Source organism: Labrus bergylta, chromosome 1, assembly GCF_963930695.1.
Source record: "Labrus bergylta chromosome 1, fLabBer1.1, whole genome shotgun sequence".
NCBI classification, from domain to species: Eukaryota; Metazoa; Chordata; class Actinopteri; order Labriformes; family Labridae; genus Labrus; species Labrus bergylta.
Genome location: NC_089195.1, coordinates 30,873,229 through 30,896,774, shown reverse-complemented (window position 1 = coordinate 30,896,774; position 23,546 = coordinate 30,873,229). Strand labels below are relative to the sequence as shown.

The window sequence follows — 23,546 nt, the reverse complement described above, 5'->3', positions numbered from 1 at the left end:
CAGCCTTCTCGAGACAAAAGCCTTTGTTTCACAGGAAGAAAAGCAAAATGAAGTGATATGTTTTCGGAGTTTGGATGTTTCTAGGTGACTCATTTCACGGTTTTAAGTGAATTAGACACAAATTTAAGGGGCGCTAGATGGCCTAGCAGGCTGCACGGGGGCGGCAGTGGTTAGCGCCTGCATGTTCTCCCTTTGCATGCCGGGGGGTTCTCTCTGAGTACTCCGGCTTCCTCCCACAGTCCAAAGACATGCCTGTTAGGTTAATTGGTGACTCTTAAATTGCCCGTAGGTGTGAATGTGAGCGTGGCTGGTTGTCCGTCTCTATATGTCAGTCCTGTGATTGACAGGTGAACAGTCCATGGTGAACCATCGCCTCAGCTGGGATCAGCTTCAGTCCCCCGCGACCCCGAACGGGAAAAAGCCGTATAGAAAGTGGTGTAGAGAATGGATGGATGGATAGATGGCCTAGCGGTAGGTCACACCCCATGTATGGAAACTATAGTCCCTCTAGCAGGTGGTCCAAGTGCGATGTAGTATTGCAGTAGGTGGCGCCATGGCTTCACTTGAATACAGTAATGGTAATGTGTTGAGAGGCGGGCCGTGATCATACAAAGCATACGAGAGTTGCGGCCACTTCCTGTTTGATCGTGAGACAGCCGTCGCCATGGTCACGGCATTTGACACAGATCTTTGAGATTGAAAAGATAGGATGGCAAAGGTCTTAGGATGATTCAAAAAAAAATTAAGGGGAATATGAGCGACCGTGTAGGAAGGGCGAGTGGTAATTCAGAAGCAGTACCTTCCAGTTGTCAACAGGTGGCGCTGTGACTGTAAGGTAAACGATGTCTTCATTTCAGTAGGGTCGTCGCTCTGATGTCGGTGCAAAAGCTCTCATTAAAAGTTTAACTGACCACTAATTCCAGAACGAACTACCGATTATAACGACGTTCAATCATTTAGTCGGCTAATTGCAAACCTCCCAAATAGTAACAAAGAGCTCGTCACACAATCGATGCTAAAACAAACTGATTTCATTAAAAGTGTGATTCTCTGATCTTCAAAAAAAAAATCAGTATTTCACCGCAAAGTTCCTCTCTTCAAAAAAAAAAAAAGCTGAAACTTAAGTTCCTGTGACTCATTTATCAGTCCAGCCTTGAAAATGGGGCCACTTATCACGTTTTGACATAACACATTGAGACAAAAACCTCTGGAAATATCATCTGCCATCCCTGCTGTGTCACCTTGTCACCAATTCTCCCACACTCGCTCGCCACTGGCTCCAAGTCCCATTCACCTCCTATAATGAAGGTTGCAATGACTTAGCAAAGGAGCCCTAATGGAGGATACGGTGACACGGGCCGGGACCCATAATGGAGGGCTCTCTAATGTGGTGGAAATTGAAAGATTAATAATTCAAAAGCAGCTGGTCATGAATCAGTCGGCCATTTTGCTCCAGAGCTTTTTCTCTGACACTCCCCCCTCCACTCCCCCCCTCCCCCTGCAACCCGTTGGGTCTGACCTCAGTGGAGGGCACTCGGGGACGTCTTTATTCCTTTCCACCCAGCTTGCTGTAATTGATGAGTGAAGACGTTTCGGGTGATATAATTTAGCATACAGCCGTATATCTTTTACTACCAATGCTAAGGTTGCGGTCAGAAATGAATGTGTGTGGGTGTTTGTGTGTGTGTGCGCGGGGAATATGTGTGTTCATGCATGTCGTCTAACTCTGAATGTGAAGGTGCATGTTTGTGTGTGTGTTTGAGTGTGTGTGTGTGTCCCTCCTCTCCCCTTTAACCTCCGCACAGCCGTTCCCAGACTCCATAAATAGCTCGGTATGAGGGCTGCATCCATAACTCAGTATTCAAATGAACACAGTCATGTCATATTTTTGCCAGCGCAGGATGTGGCCATGTCATATATCTGAGCCCTAAGGGGGGGGGGGGGGGGGGGAAAGGTTTATTTATCACGGGTGCTCATCCCTGGCTGTCTGCCGCTCTTGTTTTGATGTATGTTTGAGGTGGAGTGCGTAGAGTCTATTTCCTTCATCCTGCAACACCTTCCTCACTGTTCTTCATCTCTTTCACTTTCTCAACCCCCCCCCCTTTTGTCCTCCCTTTATCCCTCTATGCATTTGATATACTGTATGTCATGGAATGTACTGCTCTCTCCCCTCCTCCTCACCCCTTTTGTATGTGTGTGTGTAACTATGATGCATGTCCTGTCCTCTCATGGTAAATCCTTGCTACCCTACATCCATCTGAGACTGGAGCACATATTAATCCCTATGCATCTTTTCCTCTCCTGTCCCCCCCCCCCCCCCCGTTTGTCATACATGATGTCTCTGTCTCTCCCTCTCTCTCTCTCTTTTGGAATCTCCCCTTCTCACTCACTCACTCTCTCTCTCTCTCTCTCCTCCATCTTTGTCTCTCTATTTCTGTCTCTCTAGGTGCTGGCTGCGTTTGGACACCTACTTCATCTGGAGCTTTATAGGCCCGGCAACGCTCATCATTATGGTGAGATACACAAACATGCATCCTCACGAACACACACACACACACACACACACACACACACACACACACACACACACACACACACACACACACATGGAACAGACTCTAGTAGCTTTTAGCTCTTCAGAGCTCCAATCATGTTTTTTAACAAAGGACTGCTGTGATAGAAAGAGAGATATGATGCCACTTCTTTGTGATATTCAGATCATCTATTTGGTAATGAAGGGGGGCCCGTAGCCTAGTGGTTAGTGTGCGTGCCCCATGTACAGAGGCTGTGTTCCTCTCTCTCTCTCCCATATGTATGACTCTATCCACTGTCCTGTCTAAATGAAGGCATAAAAAAGACCCAAAATTCTTTATTGATCATAAACATCAAGAAACTACAGATTCAGATGAATGGATGGATGGATACTGTAAGATTTATTTTTGTGCTTTTTGTGCCTTTAATGGAGAGATAAGACAGTGGATAGAGTTGGAAATCAGGGAGAGAGAGAGAGTAGGGAATGACATGCGGGAAAGGAGCCACAGGTGGGATTTGGGGCGCTCGCACTAACCACTGCACCACTGCACCACCAGTGACCCCATGGATACTGTTTTGATCCCAGGGGAAATTGAAGCATCCAGTAGTAGCAGCTTTCAAGACACATGACATGAAACATGTGTTACATCTAACAACACCCCCCCCCCCCACCTCCATGTGTATGTTAATCCAGACAGAAGTCTAAATAAAAACCGACAGCGATCAAAAGAAAACGATAATCAAACCCTGTCGTATTAAAATGAGACCTGTACAAAAGTATTAAATCAAATGAACGACACAGACATTATGTAAATAAGACGTGTTTATACCATGTACATAACAGATTAAATAAGACAAGCAGCATTTATATGGTAAAGTAGAGTCGTGTCTGTGTGGAGGTAGTGTAATGAGTCCATGCATTCTTTAAAGGTGCTTTTGTGCTCATGTAATATTCACTAAAATAACACTGAAGTGTCTAAAAACACAAAGCTGCCTCTTTGACTGAAATGTTTTCAGGACTGGGCTTTTGACGCTCGGGTTTTGAAGCAGGTGTCAATATCGTTGGATTTTTAGTTAAACATTTTTGGTATGGAGACAACTCATGCTGATACCTCAGGTTTGCCTTTAAGGTGTTTGTTAATCTCCTTCAAGGTTTGCCCCTGATCTCCTCAGCAGTCAAGGAGGATCTGAGGACGGCAAAGTCATAATTCCCGCTCGTGGATTAACTCCATAGGTGGCAACATATTCCAAAAAAAGCTAGAAATCCTTGGAAGGTCACAGAGGACAAACGGCAGATAATGATAAGAAACCCGACTAAGATGTGTAGCTCTGAGGCACCTTTTGATGATCCAGACAGAGTACCCCCCCCCACCCCCCCCCCCCCCCCACACACACACACACACCCCCCAGCCTTCTGAATTTAGACTAATTACACAGTAAAAAAAGGGAAAACACCGTCAGTGAACTCAGCCAGTGTCAATGACTGAACTAATGCTCCACCAGTCTGCACACTGTTCTGAAGAGCAGTCACAGTCAGCATACCTTGAACGAGTAAACAGAGACAGAAATAGAGCTAGACGAATAGACAGGCACTCAGACAGAACAAGAAAAAATATATATAAAAAGGTAGTGTTTGGGGAGAAAAAAAAAAAAAGAGAGATGTTCCCAATTAGGTGAATGTCGGCGCGCACGCACTCAAGCTCTGTACTCATTTAGGAAATGTCAGGCAGGCTATCAGTGATCTAACCGAGGCTGTAAGTGGCAGTGGTGCAGGTGGGACTGCTCTGTTATGACTCTCAGCCCATTGGTAACATATACCGGCTCAGAGACCCCGCACAACCAGCCCAGACAGTCATTATTACACCGCCCAGTCTGTGCATTAGCAGGCCAATAGAAAAGACGGCATCAGTGAGAATTGGATTTCTTTTGTAGCATCCTCACTGGATATAATGACTGCTGTATTTTCCCTCATGCTCGAGCGTCTGTTTTTTAGTTTTTTTTAGAGCGCATAAAGAGATGTTGATTGTGGGCTGAAAGTGTGTCCCCCAAGCCAATTACCGCTGGAAGGAAAAAAAAAAATCAAATGATATGCATGGTTTATGACTGAGTTGTTGTGGTGACATTGTGTCTTTAATTAGGCATATTGTTGCAGGATATCAACTTGTTTTCTTGTGGTTTTTTTTCCCTGTGTTGTTTCTTTTTTCCAGCTGAATGTCATCTTCCTCGGCATCGCTCTTTATAAGATGTTCCATCACACGGCCATCCTCAAACCAGACTCTGGGTGTCTGGACAACATCAAGTAAGTGCATGCATGCGTGCGGTCGCTGCCGTCATACCAGCGCGCCTGGTTTTTGGGGATGTGGGTGTGACTTTTTTATGCTTGGATTAAGTTAAGGGAATGATTCAGCCCGTTGGGAAATGCATTTATTACCTTCTTGCAGAGAGTTAAATCAGAAGATTGATAGCACTCTCATGTCTGCCCGGTCAATATGGCAGCTGAAGCCAGCAGGCTGTCAGTTTAGCTTTGCATTAAGACAGGAACATACAGAGTGTATAGAAGAAGTGGATGAAGCCTCTGGTTCTAAAGAAGTAGAGCCCATTCTCAAGTGGGTTACATCTGAATTATTTCTAATGCTGCCTCCACTGTTTGCAGGATAAATCAGACATGGGGAATATACTTCATACTTGATTTATTACCGCAGAAACATCATAGAAATGGGCTAAAGGTTTTGATTCCTGGTTGTACGTGTTCGTTAATGGTTTCAAAAAGCCAACATGGCCACCGCCAAATTCAGAGCTTCAAAAGGAGGAGTGTCACAGTGGCTCCGCCCACTGCTTTCTATGGACTTTACTCAAGGGGAAAGCCAAGGAGCTTGTCTTGAACTGAAGGTTAAAAAATATTTCTCCCTCCAGCGCTTCATTAAGAGCTCTGCTGGATATCGTGTTTGTTTGATTCCAAAGAGGAATAACCAGAGAGGGGGAAAACACAGTATGTGGCAGGGCTTAAGAAGTCGGGAACTAGTTCCGCATCACGCAGCAACCTCTGGTCTTCTCCCAAATACTAAAGCGCAAAAAAAATACTGCATTTCCTCAAGAATCCACTTGAGACAGGCTGTAAAAATCCCCAGAAGACCCAACAACACACATGTTAAAATGATTCTTACAGCAGAAATAAACATGTTTACAGCCTGATTCAGAAAACAGCTTTGGCCTGAAAAGCTTTTTTCTTCATTGCTACTCACTGTGCAGTTAGTAGCACATAACTCGTCTGTTTTGATCATATTGATTACAGAGTTTTGCATAATTAGCAGCATGGCTGATCTGACTGACAGACCGACTGTGTTAACTGTTTAGCAGGAGGCTAAAGTCCCGCCTCAGCTCCACCTCTGGTGTGCTTTGGCATGGCACGAGCACAAGCACGGGTACTCGATGTGGACGGACTTCATCATCGAGAAAGCCTGGAGGGTTCTGTCTGTATCTGACTCAAAGTGTACTTTTTTGTTTGGGAGGCCGCCTGCGTTGTAAACTAAGCACGCTTCATGATCACCTAAAGCCATGCGTGTGTTTCTAATACGACGTTATGTAAAAGAGGTAACGGTGCTCAGGCCCAGGTTAGTCCTGGAGCAGTGTGAGTGCAGGCTAGCGGGGGAATAGGAAGGGGGGAATCAGTACAGGATAACTTTTCATAGTGTATGTTAGTTTGAGACATAATTTCCCATATGGACATTTCCACTGAGACTACCGGCTGTGTCCGGCACACAACCCTCTGCAAAACAGGAAACTCATTTTGTCCTCACAAAGAGAAAACAAGACGTGAGCTGTTACATTTTTCTTTACCTTTCACCACAGCCTGGCTTCCTGCCTTCACACTTCCCTAAGCTGCTGACTTCAGCTTCACATTTACCTCACAGACCGGACAGTGGCGTCAATCTCTTTAACGTGTAACCATGTCCATCAGCGTTTGACTGTATGTTAGCATGTCACACGCAGCACAGTTCAACTCCCTCATTGAATCCATCCTGTTGTCTTACCATTATAACTATTGTTTATATCACTATTAGTGAGTGTCACTGAACTATGATGTCATTCCCACTCAGCGCTGAAACTCTGTGTGCTAAGATAACCAATCAGGGTTGTGTTATTTGTCCTTCCAGTGCAGCTCGGGTCAAAAAGGCTCGGTTTAATTTGAACAATATGCCAAGTCTCAGAGCTCAGAGCCGCCGGGAACTTCTAATGTAAAGCACAAAGCGGCTTACTCATTTGATTTATATTCCTGCCGATGTTTCTTTAACGACAGCAGTGAATGAGACTTGGACTCCACGAGGGAAGATTTGAAGAAACAAAGACAAACCAGATGATCTTTAGTGCAGTTGAGGAAAATGCGATGAAAAAAAAAACCCAATGAAATCTGACAATTAAAGAATGACTTCCAATTTGATGCTTTTTTTTATTTTTTTCCTCCCCTTTTTGGAATGTCTTTCCTGAGCACACTGAAGGCTGAATAGATTTTAATCTCTCTCACTTCATTAGTCGTGTCTTATAGTGGTTCATTTACTTGTTAATCATCATCATGCCCTTTTCCTTCTTAATTTTTCCCCCTCCTTTTGTTTTCTTTGTCTCTTTAACTCCCAGCCATCATAAGTTGTCTTTGTTGTGGATTGGGCTCTGGTAAGGCCACTCTCCAATCAAAAGGCTTTTTTTCGTCTTTCCCCGGAGACATTTTGATTGGCTTGCTTGTCGTTTTGATTTGGTCTGTAGAAGCCGCCCTAGACTCCGTGCATATCCCTGAATTAACCATTAACCCGCCTTGTTGGAGTTGAATGACTTGTTGACGTGTGATTTGTGAGCTCCTGTGACCTATAGACTTTATGTGCTCTTGAAATATTCTAATGGTGCGATGTGAATGAGGGCAAACAGAGCTGAGAGAAAAAGCCATGACTCAGGGGAGCACTGCAGGGAAGAGGTGAGATGAAGGGATGGAGAGGAGAGGAGAGGGGTGAGCGTACCCTTTTATTGAAGAGGGTCGTCAGACGAGCTTTATTGGAGGTTCTGTCTCGCCTGAACGGTGCCACAGAGGGCAACATCGAATCAATCACCTCAGTCTCACTCACTTACTCCCCTCCTCTCTTTTCTCCCCTCTCTTCCTCTTCCTCCTGACTCTCCTAATATCCCCCCCTCTGTGTTCTTTATCTCTACATCCCCCGTCTTTCTCACCTTACCCTTCCTTTTCTTTTTCTTTCTTTTTTTGTTCTCCATCCTCAGTACGAGAGGTGATCACCGCCCGGTCAGCCAATCAAATTAACAGGCATCTTCGCAGGCTGTGGAAGACCTGAAACTCTGACCTTTAGTGGGAAATGTCATTTATAATAGCTGTAATGTCCGTCTACTTACTGCCCGGCGAAGCCACTTGCATGGCCGCACACACACACACACACACACACTCACGCACACACACAGGGGACACATTACAATGCATACACATGCTTTGGACACCATCAAATCCCTCGGACATTTGGCCTTTATGACTCACTCCTGCATAGGATTTATTTAGAAACGGAGGTTCACAGCCTTCAAAACTTTGACTTAACTTTAGTTTCATTAAGTTCTTATTACCACAGTCGCGCCTCAGCGTCCACTTCTTCCTGTGGAAACGTCTTCCAACCCTCCTCTGCCTGTACGCTTGTGAACAGGCGGTGTGAGAAGGGGTTTGGATGGAACTTTGGAAAAGTCTTGTCCGCTGGACTTTCTTGAAATTAGAAGGCTGACGTCAGCTAACTTATGACCTCCCACGCGCCCCCCTCCCCCCCCCCTCTTTTTGAGATTGTATCTAAATGAGCAATCCACTTTCACTCTGGTCTCTCCCCCTTTTTCTGTAAGAGTATAATTCTCTTAGGCTAAACCTCCCACTGTTTTCTCCATCTCACACCCACAGCGCTGGGACTTGGAATGAACCCTCTCTAACCCCTCTTTCTCCCGCCTCGTGCTCCCAGATGCCGCAAACTTCGTCTGAATAGCTTTTTCTGATTAAGGGAGATGTTATCCCCCGCCGTGCAATGAGACCTTTAAAAATACACTCTGCATTTAATGTGACATATCAGATGTGAGTGTTAAGTTGTTTGCAGGATGTGCATTTATTGATTTCTCCCTCTGCAGGTCTTGGGTGATCGGTGCCATAGCCCTGCTGTGTCTGCTTGGTCTGACCTGGGCGTTCGGGCTGATGTACATCAACGAGAGCACCGTCATCATGGCCTACCTCTTCACCATCTTCAACTCTCTGCAGGGCATGTTCATCTTCATCTTCCACTGCATACTGCAGAAGAAGGTGAGGGAGACAAACGGAGACAAAGCTGAGCAGAAAGGGACAAGACAGTGTGACAGGCGGACAATGATTACAAACACACAGGGACAGGGACACACACACACACACACACTAACACACACACTAACACACATGCTAGCACTGATCAGCAGGGACACCAGAAATCGCTGCAGAGCTGTCACAGGTTTGATCGGTCAGTCAGTAACCCCTGCCGGCTGCTCATTTCTCTCACTCTTTCCCTCTCACTACCTCGCTGTCTCTCTCGTTCACTGCGTGTTTTCGCCTCGTGGCAGCAGGTAACAAACCGAGCTGCCAGTCTTAACAGTGTTTCTGTTTCGAGAACAGCAAAGGAAAGGTTTTCATCATTAGGTGTGGTCCTCAAGCTCTGAAATACCTCACTGAAAACTTTGATTATATTGAGCTCTAATTGATTTAAATGTTGGACACATGCACAGAAAATACATCGTGTTGATTTTGTCTTTTGAAAGTAGTGGTATCTTCTCGGGAGCGCTGATAGCCTAGGGCAGTGGTTCTCGACTGTTCTAGCCTCAGGACCCACCACCGCCTCCTTAAATGAAGATCGTGCCCCACATTTCTGAAACGTTTTAACCCCTCAGATTTATTTTTGAAAAGTAGCGCAGTTTCGGCCGACCTCAGTCCAAACAAAATGTGATAAATACACATTTATACATATTTTCCAAGGCACATGTTTGCGACCCAAATAAAAATGGCCCTGCGACCCACCAGTTGAGAACCACTGGCCTAGTGGTTATGTGGCTCGCCCCGTGTACTCTACAAAGTCTTTAGTCCTCGTTGCAGCGACTTAGATTAGATTCCGACCTCGACCCTTTGCTGCATATCCCTTACTCGCTCATCCCAACATGTCCTGTCTCTCTTCAGCTGTCTTATCCAATGAAGGCCAAAAGAAAAAAAAAAAACTTTTTCCTGATAAATACACATAAAAAAAAGAAAAAACTTTTTCCTGATAGTGGTATCTTCTTATATTTGGGGTCTCGACTTTTAAATGCCAATATAAATGTTCAGGGCCGAGCTTCAAGCAAGTGAGCCGCTCCTGACTGAAGCCAGCTGTCACTCACAGCTACAGTGAGACACGCTGATCATCTGGGACTGAGTGGCTCAGAAGTAGTTCATGGTAACTGATGACTGAGCCGATATTATGCCAACTTTTAGATAGTGATTATCAACGCAGCAGAGTCCTGAAGCAGCTGTCAGGCAGCCAAGAAACAAGGTGTTACAGAGTCCAAAAATGATGTTAACTCGAAAATGTCTAAAGCTGTGTTCACACTGCAGGTAAAAGTGACCTGAATCAGATTTGTGTGTTCTGATGTGACTCAGATCTGATTTTCTTTATGACAGCGTGAACAGCTCAAGTCACATGCAATCTGACTTGGGCCTCTTTCATAAAGATGGATTCTCACATGAGTCTGATACAGGCCACATTTAAAAAAGTAATGTGAACAGCCAAACAAAGAAAACAACTCTGAGCAAAAACGAATCTGAATCGAGCATCAAGGCATGCAGTGTTTGTCAGAGAAATCCTCAAAAGATTGACGGTAGAGTGCGAGCATTATGTGTCTGAAAAACAGCATGAAGGTACGCCGCACCTGCACCCTGGATCCTAAGAGCAATGCTGACCAGAGGATGGGAAAAAATGAATTTAGATTCTTATCTTGTGTCCTTTTTGGGGGGGCTTATCAGTCACTCCCTGCTAAGTGCTAATGCTAGCTCTTTAACTGAATGACAAATAGAGCAGCAAGAAGTTCAGCCAGTCTCACAGATGACTGGAGTAGATCCTGAAGTATGGACTCATTCATAAATAGACTTTGAATTATGAATGCAGAATCGTTATAAATCGAAAATCGTGACCCCCAAGAATCAAAATCCAATCGAATCATGAGACACCCAAAGATTCCCCGCCCTGTTTCTGACCAAACACACCTGTATTTCTTTTCATATATCTGTGAGTGTACAGTAGAAAGGTGAGAAATCAGTCACGGTGGCGTCCACTGGAAACGATTGAAAAATGAATTAATTACATTTAAATGGGATGATTCAATCTGAAGATATTGAAAACATTTCATTTAAACACAACAAGGACACAACAGGTTTTTATTTCATGTGTTTGCCTCATCATTATTTTCAAATAGAATTTATTTTCTCGGTTAAATACGATTTGGTCTCCACAAATTATTTTTAGTAAAATGAGTTTTGAATGAGGGGGATCATCTTCTAGTCAAAGCCATCCTGTATTTATATCTCTTAAGCGGTGACTGTCCTCTAATGGCATCAATCTTACACTAAAACCCAGCCCCCCTCCCCCCTCCCCCCCACCTCCCTGAAAGTGCCCTGTCGCTCTATACAGATGACCTTCTATAAATACACGTTTGTTTTTTGTGTTTGTTTTGCATTTAGGATTAGAGGCATTTGGGAGCGCATATGTATCACTTTGTACTTTCGAATTATAAGTGGTTTCTAGGAGAAGCCTACACATCCTTGGATATATTTTTCTTTACAGAGTCTCCCACACACTGTCAGTGCCTGGGAGTGCAGCAGAGGGGGTTTGGATATGGGAAGAAAATTCATCAAATGCTTAATACTCTTGTCTGGCAGCAGTCCCGCAGAGAGTTTTTAGTTTTAAGTGTGTGACCCCGTAAACAAGTGGAGTGTGTGTGTGTGTGTGTGTGTGTGTGTGTGTGTGTGTGTGTGTGTGCTGTTATACTTAAGGTATGTGTGAGGCCATGGGATCAGGTATCCTGAGAGATGTCCTCAGAACAGTGCTGAGGTTTTCTTTGGCTGCGGCCCAACTCGGTTTCTCCCAAGATGCATTGGAGCGACTCTGCACACAGCTGTTCAAACAGAGCATGTGGCAGAACACGCCTGCCAGTCCAACAAGCTTGTTAAAAAGCAATTACAGCGCTATTTGTTCTAACTTGATTGGGATCTACATGCAGATGTTCTGTGTGTACAAGTGCATCATATGCCCCCCCCCCCCCCCCCCCCCCCCCCCCCCTCCTCCCCCTCCCCCTGTAGGATTATGTCCATTTCAGATGGATGTAACGGTAGAAATAACATTTGGGGGTGTATGTTGATGGGGGAATTCTGATGGAGTTAATCCTTTCATGTCTACATATTTATGGAGATGGTGTTTGGACAAGGAGTTAACGCAAGAGGAGAACTTAGCGGGAACACTGAATCAACTGATCCCCTCCCCTGTCTGTTTCTCTCTGGGTGTGTCATCTTCGAAGTACGCCAACGTTTTCTGCAAATTAAAAGTGGATCGTCATTCCTCTGCCTTTACTAAATGTCCTCTTTATGTATTGTGTATTAACAAGTACAGGCCAGTCAGAGAAGGGATCCACTGCCCTTTAAAAAAACACACCTTTCATGAATCTCTGACAATAAACAAAAACTGCACTGTGAGAGCAGAATCTGTAATGTGATGAAAAGTAAGTTTAAATTATCAGCGAATCAGGATGCCTGTGTGTAACTCCGCCTCCTCTTCCCGACTCCCCCCCCCCCCCCGCGTGTGCAGGTGCGCAAAGAGTACGGCAAATGTCTGCGCACCCACTGCTGCAGCGGCAAGAGCGTCGAGACGTCCATCTCCTCGTCCAGCAAGACAACCACGTCGCGGATCCCGGGCCGCTACTCCACAGGCTCTCAGGTGAGCTTACCTGCCTGCACACCCGGACGCTACAGCACAGCAGACTCTCAGGTGAGGCCGGAGCACGCCATGAAGGGTTTCTGGGTTATCTGTTGACACATGATGAAGTCAATGTGTGTGCCGAAAGTGAGATAACCCAAACCCTTCGTCACATTATGATGCTGACTCACAGGCTGATGGAGTATACAAAAGCATTGACGGGTGATTATTTCCCCTCCACCTGTTCCTCTCCTGCTGGCTGTTGCTTTACTTTTCATTTTTAAAACCTCTCCTGCACTAATTTCCCTCCTTTTGCACATCATTGCCCCGTTTATTACATTTTCTCACCTTTTTTTCTTCCCCCTCTGTTGTCGTCGTGTCTTCTCCTCCCCTGACTCCTCCCTTCACCTTCTTTGTGATTTTTATTTAACCCCACCTCCCCTCCCACCTCTTCATATTTTCCTTTTCTTTACCCCTTCCTTATCCACCGTCCTCCTTCCTCCCCCCTCCCTCTCTCTCTTCTGCTTTCTTTCCTCCTGTGTGTAGAGTCGAATCAGGCGGATGTGGAACGACACTGTGAGGAAACAGGAGTCTTCCTTCATCACTGGAGACATCAACAGCTCCGCCACGCTCAACAGAGGTAACCACGGGATACCTTACCGTTTGCATCCTCATCACTGTCACCATATCAACTTCTGAAATAGCAGGGGGCTCAGACAGCACCACGCTGTCATTTAGCAAAGTGGTAGGAGTCTAAACTTTGGATAATGGTGCTGTGTTTTTTGAAGGGAGGAAGAGAAGCCAAATGAAATGTTAATATCACTTACAACTTGTTTTTTTTCTTTTCTGCTTCTTCAAAAGATGGCATTATACGAGGGAGAGTTAGGAGCGCACTCTTGTCTAAACTGGAACATCAACCGGGGTGTTTTTTTTTTTTTCTGCCTCCATTAAAAAATCCACAGTGCTAAATGGGACTTCTTTTTCAAAAGGATCGTCGTCTTTTCAAGCCCTGAAGTTAAAGTGTGCGTGCACGCCTCGAGCTGAAGCCAATGGCCCCTTTAATATTGCTCTTTAACTTACGCGGAGCCGCTTCAGATCAACGTTTCATTAGCCCAAAGTGTAGTAGAGGTGTTTCTCTTCCGAGGAGGTGACTTCTTCTTATACGTACTGAAATCAAAAAGGTTTTTCAGTTTTTTTTAACATGAAAATCTTTGTTTGGCTTGGATTGTTTTGTTCTTATCAAGGTGGAGTCATGTTTTAAATGAGTCGCAGGCACATTTTACAGTATTTTACTGTAGTCTCTAGCTGTCAGGAAGCCACCGTTAGAATAGATTCATGAGTATGGCTGTATGAGGGCGAGGGTAATGAGGACATAGCCCAAACGACTGGACATTTTCATACACACACACACACACACACACACACACACACACACACACACACACACACACACAGAGGAACGGTCACATGCATACACCGCCCCATTTGTTAGTCTGTAAGTCGAGGTGTGGCCCTCACTTCCTCCAGGCCACTAATAAGCTGTTAGCATGACAGATTGATGCTAAAGCAGACACGGTGTGTGTCAGCGTCTGAATTATCACACACTTAGTGAAGCAGGGCTTAAGACACCTCCACCTCCCTCCTCCCCCCCCCCCCCCCCTCCTCCCTCACTCACACTTCACACTGTGGTGCAGAGAGCTACTTAGCCAGTGGATTTCAAATGACTGCACGCTGTGTCTCAGTCAGTATGGATGGGGGTGGAATAAGTGGAGTTTTCTGATGGGAGATGGACCGTTTAAAATAACCAGAGAGCAAAATGGAGGAGAAATGGAGCCATTTACTTCAAAGTACAATTTTTAGACATTCTGTGTTCGGTTGATCAGGACCAGGGCTTCAAATAATCCACAACCCTGTTTCTTAAAAGCTGCTAGCTTTAAACACGCTTTTTAAGATGTTAATAAAAAACAATATGATGATTAGCAACAAGCCTATATTTCATTGAAAAGAACACAAAGACAACATGTGAAATATTTAAACTGATTTCATTGTCTTTGGTCGATCATACGTCTATTTTTGAATTTGAAGACAGCAACAAGTTAAAAAAATTCAAAAGAGCTGGGACGGGGTGTTCAGACATGTGGCTGCAGGAGCTTGTTGCGATCAGCGGGAGCAACTTGTGGTTAAGTGTCTGTCCATGGACACATCAGACATGTAACTGCAGGAGCTTGGGATTCGAACCCCCGACCTTCTGGTTAAGAGATGACCGACTCTAACCCTAACCCTACCACTGAGTCACAGCCGCCCCATAAATAGACCAAAATCTGATTCACCCTTCTGTGAAGCTCTGCATTACCTTCTCTTTAAACAACACTTTGTAAGCCTTTAGGGACAGATCGATCCTATAGCTGTTATAGTGAATTTTGTCACCCACTGAAAATGTTCGGTGGTGCATTATGACGCAAAAAATACAGCAAAGGAGACCCTGAACTGAAAACTAAAATGACACCAAATGGTCTCAATCATTTTTCTGAAAGTCTCAGTTTCTCAGTTTAAACATTTGATATGTCTTTGATCTACTTTGAATCAAATTCAGGGTGTCAATCATTTGCAAATCATCACATCTGCTTTTATTGACGTGTTACAAAGCGTCCAAACTTTTAAGAAACAGGATTTTTCAAGATGCTACCTTTTAATAGATAGGTAGGTAGGTAGATAGATAGATAGATACTTTATTGATCCCGAGGGATACTAAAAATAAACTTAGACATAACTGTGTTATAGAGAGTGTTATAAAAGTGGAAGTATTTTTTTATTTATTAGAGAAGCTACCTTTGTGCCAAGAACACCACTCAGTACTCTGCCTCCCTTCCACTGTCTCTCTCTTTTTTTTCGAACTAATTCCACCTGGAGCCGTGTTGTTGTCAGCCAAGTTCAGGCTGCATTGTGTGCCAGCCTCTTGTTTCTGAAGAGGAAGAATTAATGAAGTTTTACAACCCTGAACTCACCTCTAGTATCCTCAGTCTTTGGATTTAGGTCTTACAAAACTAAACTGGTTTCATACTCTTTAAGCCAAAGACAAAAAGAAATTGTTGATGACACTTTATATTAAAGGAGCAATATGTAACTCTGACACCTAGTGTTTAAAACGAGTACTGCAGTTAAAATTCAAACCATTAGAGAGCTGTCTCCGCCCCCCCCCCCCCCCCCCCCGCCCCCCTCCTCCCTAGAGTCAATACTCAGGCAGGTTGTTATATCGTGGACAATGAAGCTTCAGTGTTTAGCCAGCTCTGCATCGGTCTGTAAAGGCCCCGACACACCAAGGAGATCATCGACCGTCAGTGTTAGTTGGACCGACAGTGAGCACCCATTGCCCTAGTTTTTGGCGATGTGTCTGCCTCCGTTGCTACCCGTCGGCCCCCGTTGGCATTTTTTTTCGGCCGATTCAACATGTTGAATCTGCGTCGGTCGTTGTGGTTGGTTAGAGGATTGACTCTGGAAAAGTCCCTTGAGCCTGCCGCTGTAGTATCCACGCTTGCGTTGTGTTCAAGTGCAACTTTTTGACCAAGACAAAGGCAACTTGAGACGACGCCACAGTCGGAAGTGTTCTTTGCCGTCTGCTTGGTGTGTCAAGGCCTTTGACCTTTCTGCGTTCTAACCTCTCTATCCATTTTTTTCAAAAGCATCTCCAACACTGTTCCTCGTTTGAGCACGTTTCCGCTCGTGGAGCTTATTAGAAACATGCAGAGGCTTTCTAGGTCGGGTACAACCAATTCTATCTGAGGCCAATGTAGAAGTCTACAGATACGGAGAGCCAATGCGTGCTTATTAGCAGCTGCTTATGGGGAAGTTTACCTCGGTATAAAGTGTATTGTGTTCACAGAGAGGTTGTAGTGTCACAGCTTTTTCCCTCTAACCCACGTTTTGAAGCTTCCCTGTATGACACATTTACACACTGAGGAGGAGTGAGAGAGGACGTGTGTTTGATACAGAGCAGGATGGAGCTGTCTTGGTCATTAGTCTTCCTGTTTTTTTTTTTCTTCTTCTGCAGTGTCTTTATGTGTACATGATCTGTCTCCCACCTGGGAGACGGGCGCACTAAGAACACCTTCGTCCATTAACTATCCTGTAGTCATGCTACTCTGCTCAAGCGTATTGAACTGCAGCACAATGTTCTCCAGGCTTTGCTACTCTCTCTCTCTCTATCTCTCTCTCTCTCTCTCTCTCTCTCTCTCTCTCTCTCTCTCTCTCTCTCTCTCTCTCTCTCGCCCCCCCTCCCCTCAGCCTGTATGCAGTGGCTGCAAGAATGACTTGTTAAAGCTTTTTTTTTTCTCTGCTTGCACCTCAAACTATGTTTGCCTGTTTGATTTACTTGTCCTCCTCTTCTCTCCCTCTCTCTTCCACACACTCACTCTCCATCTCTTCTACTTCCTCCTCGCTTACTTCCACTCTGCAATGTCTACACGCTTCCTCCTTCAACCTCTATCTCTACCTCTTCTTTTTTTTTCCCCCCTTGAGCGCTTCTCTCCTCTTTTTCTCTTGACTTGGCTGTTGCTCTCCCTCTCTCTTCCTCTCTCGACTTTGCTGTTGCTCTCTCTCTCTCTCTCTCTCTCTCTCTCTCTCGCTCTCTCTCCCTCTGTATCTGCCTGTACCAGGAGCCATGGCTAATCATCTTATAACTAATGCTCTCCTTCGTCCCCATGGTACTAACAATCCTTATAACACTCTCCTGGGGGATTCTGCAGTCTATAACAACCCGGCCGTGGGCATGTACAACACTCAAGGTGTGCCTGATGTTTCCTAATATAATCGTGCATTCCAACATGTTATTGCAAAGTTAGCTCACAAAGTTTCTCCACGTCATGTTTATTTTTGCATGTTTATTCCATTTTATAAAAATGTTTGCCGCTGTGCCGCACTTTAGGCTGCATTTCTGATCCCGCCTTATTATGGCTCCCGAGTGAGGCGATCAATCACACACTGCAATAATATTTTTTTTCCACAAAGGACACCCACTGGGCAGTTCTCAGTGCACATAAATGCAGAGAGGAAATTTCTGTTGATGATTTATCGAAACAGGATAACAAGTTCACATTCTGATTTATTGGATGCCATAGATGCAGGCTATATGAGTCACTGTGTTTTTTTTATAAGCTGCTTGGGAGCCATGAAGGGGTTTTGTGTTCATGTGCCGTCTCAGTTGGTTTTGAATGCTTCCTTGTGTGTCCGACGTGATGTTGTGTGTTGCTCGTCTTAGTGCATGTCTTCTGCTGTTTTGACTGTAATGTGAGGTATGTTTTTCACATGTTTTTTGTCTGTGTTAAGTGAATACAAAGACATACAATAGCTGCCAGTTTATAATGAAACCCTGAAAAAAAAAAAAAAACACAGACTTTGATTTTGAGAATCAGACAGTTTCTTTGTTCCACGTTTGTCATCACGCCTCCAATTGCTGTGAAAATGTTGATTTTTTTTTTTGTAGCTGCTGAAAGTCTCTTCTCTCGATGTATGAACTCACTTTTGTCTCCTTTTTTTTCTCTCTCTCTCTCTTCTCCCTCATGCTGTCCATTAGCACCTTACCGAGACACAAGTACGGGCTGAATTAATCCTCAACTACTTCAATAACATCGACTTTCTTCTCTCTTTTTCTTGCCTCCGAAGCACTCTGTCTTACACTTACAGTCCAATCTCCATCCAAACAGTTGTTTTGTTTGGCTGTCAGCCACGCCAGAGATTTTTTTCACCCCCTCCCCCCCCTCAGCCCCCTCCACAAATCATTAGTCAGTCCGTGAAATATAGTCCTCCGATTTGGTTTTTTCACACATTTGAAGATTTATTTTCCTTGAAACACTTTAAATGCTCCTTCAATTTAAAAGATGTGTCTCCTTTCCTGAGGGATGATGTTTCTATAACATTTAAATCATCACCACTGAATCTCAGTGATTTGACTTCTACTGGATCAAATGTGCTAATTGACATTTGAAACATAGTTGAGATGCAGAAAGTTTTTTTTTACCTCTGAAAGGACTTTGAATGCAATAAGTGAAAGTGTTCCTTTGTCACATTCATCTTGTTTTGCAGTCAAACTCTCCACACTTGTCTTTGTGCTGCTGTAGTGCTGGCACTAATTGAGAGAAGAAAGTACTTGTGAGGTTGCTCTTAAATAAATTATGGATGCTTGGAGCATTTTTGCTTCCAAGAAAATTATCACTGCTACTTTTTTTTTAAATCCTCACTTCTCAGCACAGGCTATGATGTCAAACAGTAATTCAAAAATCTCTCTTCAGAGAAATCCACTCAAAGAATCCTAATCATTCTGATTTCTTTTTCTTTATTTTGTTGCTTCAGAGGGCATCCTGAACAACGCCAGAGACTCCAGCGTCATGGACACCCTCCCTCTTAACGGTAACCACGCCAACAACTACAGCATGGCCAGCAGCGAGTACTTGAGCGACTGCGTGCAGATTCTGGACCGCAGCGGGGGCTACGGCACCCACGGCAACCACAAGGAGACGACGCTGGAGAAGAAGATCCTCAAGGAGCTGACCTCCAATTACATCCCGTCTTACCTCAACAACCACGAGAGAGCCACCACGGAGCGCAATCACAACTTGATGAACAAGCTGGTCAACAGCAGCATGGCCAATGGAGGTGATTGAAATGTTTATCGAGGTTACAAAGTGCAAGGACAGCAATAATCATACTAAACATAAAACAGGCAGCTCAATGAACCAGACTAAGAAACAGAAGCTGTGAGGCTTATAGAGCGCCACAGGAATGAGTCCTAACACCTGGAAGTAAGTTAGCATTTGAGCGCCATGGGGTCTATCCTCTCAGAATCAATGGGGATTTTGAATGGGTTTGTGGTTGGAGACCTGAAATAAGGTCTGTGGTTAACACAAGCTAAAGAGATGTTGGTGTTTTGTAAGACAACATAAACTACGTTAGGTAATACCCCCACTCTCTCACTAGTCGGAGATGTCTCCTGTAGGTTTAATCTTTAGGTTAAGGTGAAGATTATGTTAGTAAACTATTTATTAAGCTACGTGGATTAGTTTATCGGAGATCGTCTGAAGCGTAACGCTAGTGACGTCACAATCATCCCACCGTGGTGTAGTTAGCTTGTAGCATAACGTTAGCTTTTTACTTCCGTCGGCCGCATTAACGCTTCAAACATCACAAAAATGGCGTTCATCTGTGAAGATTATCCTGCTGAACAAAACACCCTCGCTTCAGAAACGCGCGTTTGCCACAGAGCTCATTTTCTGCAGTGATCCAAAACCCAATGCGAAAATCCCATAGGCGAATTCTCGTGAGACCCCGTGGCGATGCTACTTCCGGGTTGGCCTACAAAAATGCGTCATATGGTTTGTTCTCTATAAACTCTGCTGCACCTGCACCTCACTGAAAAATGCTGCACAAAAATAACGGGCATGTGCAACCTCTGGCCACTTGGCAAACTCATACTTACTTACTTACCCTCGCACTTACTCATATTTGATAATGCACTCACAACGGAATTAATATTAATGATATCTTAATATTTTAACTGTGTGCCTCTGAATATATTGTTATATATATATTTTATTACCTACTCGCTTTTATTTTTATCTTATCATTATTTTACTTCTATCATTAATTTTATTGCTCGGGATCGTTCCGCTCTTTTGTCCCACATGTTTCCTGGAATGACAATAAATGAACCTTGAAATCATAAACAAAGGCCATTTTACATTTTACATATTAGACATTTTAAAAAGTAAAAATCCAGTAAAAAGTCAAATTTAGTAAAATGAGGAAAGACTTGCTGGTAAGAAGGTAAGAAGCAATTACTGACTCAGCTGACCTGATTTCCTCGGGCAGATCGTTCCACACTTTAGGAGCCCTCACAGAAAACGCTCTTTCCCCATTCCCCTGTGAATTGAAGCCACTTTCTGATTAGGTATTATAGGGACGATGCAGAATTTGAATTCTTGCAGTGTCACTGCTTCTTGTCATAATGAGCAGAACTGTTTTAACTCTCCTCCCGCCTGGTGTTTCAGGGAGCATGGCAGGAGGCAGCAGCAGCAGCAGCAGCAGTGGAGTGAGCGGATGCGTCGGCAGCGGTAAAGAGGACAACGGTCCCATGGTGCTGGACAACCCCGCGGCGTTCCCGCATGAGGAGAACCTCGGCCTGGAGATCATCAGAGAGGAGTCCAACGCCCCGCTCCTGCCTCCGCGGCCTCCTCCGCCAGACAGCCACCCGCCGCCGCCGCCTCCGCCCCACAGCTTCTCGCGGCCGAGGCGCATCCCCCAGGAGACCAGCGAGAGCTTCTTCCCCCTGCTGACCAACGAGCACACCGACGAGCACACGCACTCGCCCAACCACAGAGACTCGCTGTACACCAGCATGCCCGTGCTGACGGACCTCCCGGACGGCCAGATGAACGGTTTAACGGACGGAGAGGAAGAGAGCTCGGGCGAGCTGCAGCCGTGTAAGAGCGCCACTGCCCCCGAGCTGGACGACGTCTATTACAAGAGCATGCCAAACCTGGGCTCCAGGAATCACCTCCACGAGCTGCAGAGCTACTACCACATGGGCCGAGGCGGCAGCGATGGATACATGGTGTCCGGCAGCAAGGACGAGTCGGATTCGTCGCCCGAGGAGCCGCCCATAGACCCTTCCCACCTGGTCACGAGTCTATAGAGCCAATCAAGAGACTTCTATCCCTCCCCCAGCCCACCTCTCACATCTCCAACTCTCCAATGAAAAACATTCTGTGTCGCTGACTGACCGTGTGAGCTGGCCCCCCGGGCGCTGGGGTGATGTAATGTTTTTTTGGACATTGACTATGATTCATGACAATAATGTAAGAGATGTCGCTGGTCAAATGGGAGCGGGAACTGAATGTATTGTCATAAATGGTGCGGAGTGAAAGGGGCCGACCTGAGAGAAAGTGAACTTTGAACCCTGAGAAGGAGAGGACGAGGGAGGGATTCTGTAATTTTTCGCCCCACCTGTTACTTTAATTAGGATTCTTGGATGGACAGAAGCCCTTTCAAGTTCCTCAGTATGGACCTCTAGCAGATCATAGAATATAGCCTCCACTACCACCGACCACCACAGGGAAGCTGCCCACCCCCCCCCCCCCCCCCCCCGACCCCTGACCCCCGGTACAGGAGCTGCTTGTTTGTCCGTCTCTCTCTGTCTCACTCTAAAAGACACCTACAGGGATAATGTTTCCTTCTCTGGTGGTCACTACATTAACTGGCCGTAAAGAGGCCCCGCCCCCACTACCTGCCAATCAAGTGGAGGATGTATGATATATGCCCTTCACTACGGATCATCCCAAACAACTTTTTTTAAAACCCTGGGCAACCGAAACTGTAACCATATCACGCTGATGTTTCTGAATTCTCTACCTGGTCGTTATCTGCTCAAACTGGAGTTGTGTGTGGGTTTGTGTAACATTCCTGCGAGTTGTAGTGACTGCGGCTACTGTGTTATTTCACTGAAAACAAAGACGGACGATCATATTACTACAGAAAAAAAACAACAACAAAAAAAAAAACATGAGTTTTTTCTTCTGCAAACGTTTTTGGGGTTCTGGAAGGATTCAGAAGAAATCACAAACTGTTTCTATGTATTGTACAGAATACAGAATACAGAATACAGATGTTGCATATGACCAAGTCTTTACTTTTGTTTTGTTTTCTTTTTTTTTTCAGTTTTGAGTTGCAAACCTTTTTGTCTGTGGAACTGTTCCGATGTGTCCATGATGTGTTCTGGTCACGTGTAGACCGCAGGACGACGGGCAAAGAACAATCTTTCATGTCACTTCTTTTTCGTAATTAAAGAGACAGTAACGCACTCCGTCATTTCACACGCATTTACCCTCAGCACACCTCGTCCCTCTCCTTTTTATAGCAAACGTCACTGGCACTTACATTTCGCAGATCAGTTGTTACTATATACTTTTTTTTACCACTGTGTAGATTGAAAAAAAAAATTAAAAAATGGAAAGTAAAAGTGGCAAAGTTGTGAAAGAGACGGTATCTTTTAGAAAAGACTCGCACTCCTGTCTGAGTCTCTGCTGGCGGCGGGTCTCATCTCATGCATTCTTGATAAAGCATTTTCTTTCCTTTAGGCACAACGCTGCTTTATGAAGCATTTTCTCTCTATTGCCAAATATTCTACAAATTGACATTACCTTGCTGTGCTGGTCCAGATCTTATTGTAAAGAGGGGGAAAAAAGAATAAATATAATTCTCTCAACTTTAAAAAAAAAAGAAAAAAAAAAAGAGCGGGTTTTACTCGTGAAGTTTCCCGAGTGCACCGTGTCTGTGTAAAGATGTGAGCACACATCAGCACTGTCCAATGTGGAAAGCCAATGTTTACTTATTTAGGAGAAAGATTTTTTATAAGTGTATGAAGTGTAGCTTGCACATGTATCCCACAAGCCCCTCCTCCCTCCTCCTCCTCCTCCTCCATGCCCCCCAGAGAGAAATTATTTATTTATCTGTTTATTGGTTCTAAAGACAGCGAAAACAAGCTGAGAGGAAAGAAGGCCGGCTGTAGGCGGGAGGACATCAAGTGGCACTGGGTTTGTTTTCTGGTTCCATTTTTTTAAATTATTATGATCATGATTATTCTTACGATATTATTGATAATTATTTATTCTTTTTGTATGGGTTCCAAGTTGAATGATCTCATAACTAATATTTGTTGTAACAGTGAAAGTTGTTTGCCAACAAATAAATTACTGACATAGCTTTGTGGGGTTTTTTTTTCTTCTCCTGGGTTTCTGACATCAGATTAAAAGCAAACACAAAGTTATCCAAACATTGTTTCCACCTCAGATAAGAATTTCTAACCATTCAGGGAGATGTATGTATTTAGTTTGTAAAACATTTCTGTTCACGTCTGGGATGAAAATCTGTGTTTTTTTTCTCTTCAGCTGTACAGGCAAATGTTTACTGACCAACCTGAGGTAATTTATTTTAAACAGTGTTTTGCTTTAATCAGTTCTGAAATGTAGGCTGCACGGCGTTGCGATA

The 23,546-nt window shown here is 44.6% G+C and overlaps 1 protein-coding gene across 1 annotated transcript in view; it reads left to right on the top strand.

Moving 5' to 3' along the window:
- The window catches only part of adgrl3.1 (adhesion G protein-coupled receptor L3.1), a 170,052-nt gene extending 146,792 nt beyond the window's left edge, over window positions 1–23,260 (top strand). The window contains exons 18-26 of the mRNA XM_065959108.1: window positions 2,447–2,513; window positions 4,740–4,831; window positions 8,686–8,854; window positions 12,405–12,584; window positions 13,059–13,152; window positions 17,255–17,293; window positions 18,082–18,099; window positions 18,858–19,160; window positions 20,552–23,260. Coding sequence (XP_065815180.1) covers window positions 2,447–2,513; window positions 4,740–4,831; window positions 8,686–8,854; window positions 12,405–12,584; window positions 13,059–13,152; window positions 17,255–17,293; window positions 18,082–18,099; window positions 18,858–19,160; window positions 20,552–21,195 — 1,606 coding nt within the window. The 3' untranslated portion in view covers window positions 21,196–23,260. The remainder of the gene's footprint in view (window positions 1–2,446; window positions 2,514–4,739; window positions 4,832–8,685; window positions 8,855–12,404; window positions 12,585–13,058; window positions 13,153–17,254; window positions 17,294–18,081; window positions 18,100–18,857; window positions 19,161–20,551) is intronic.
- The last annotated feature ends 286 nt before the right edge of the window (window positions 23,261–23,546 follow it).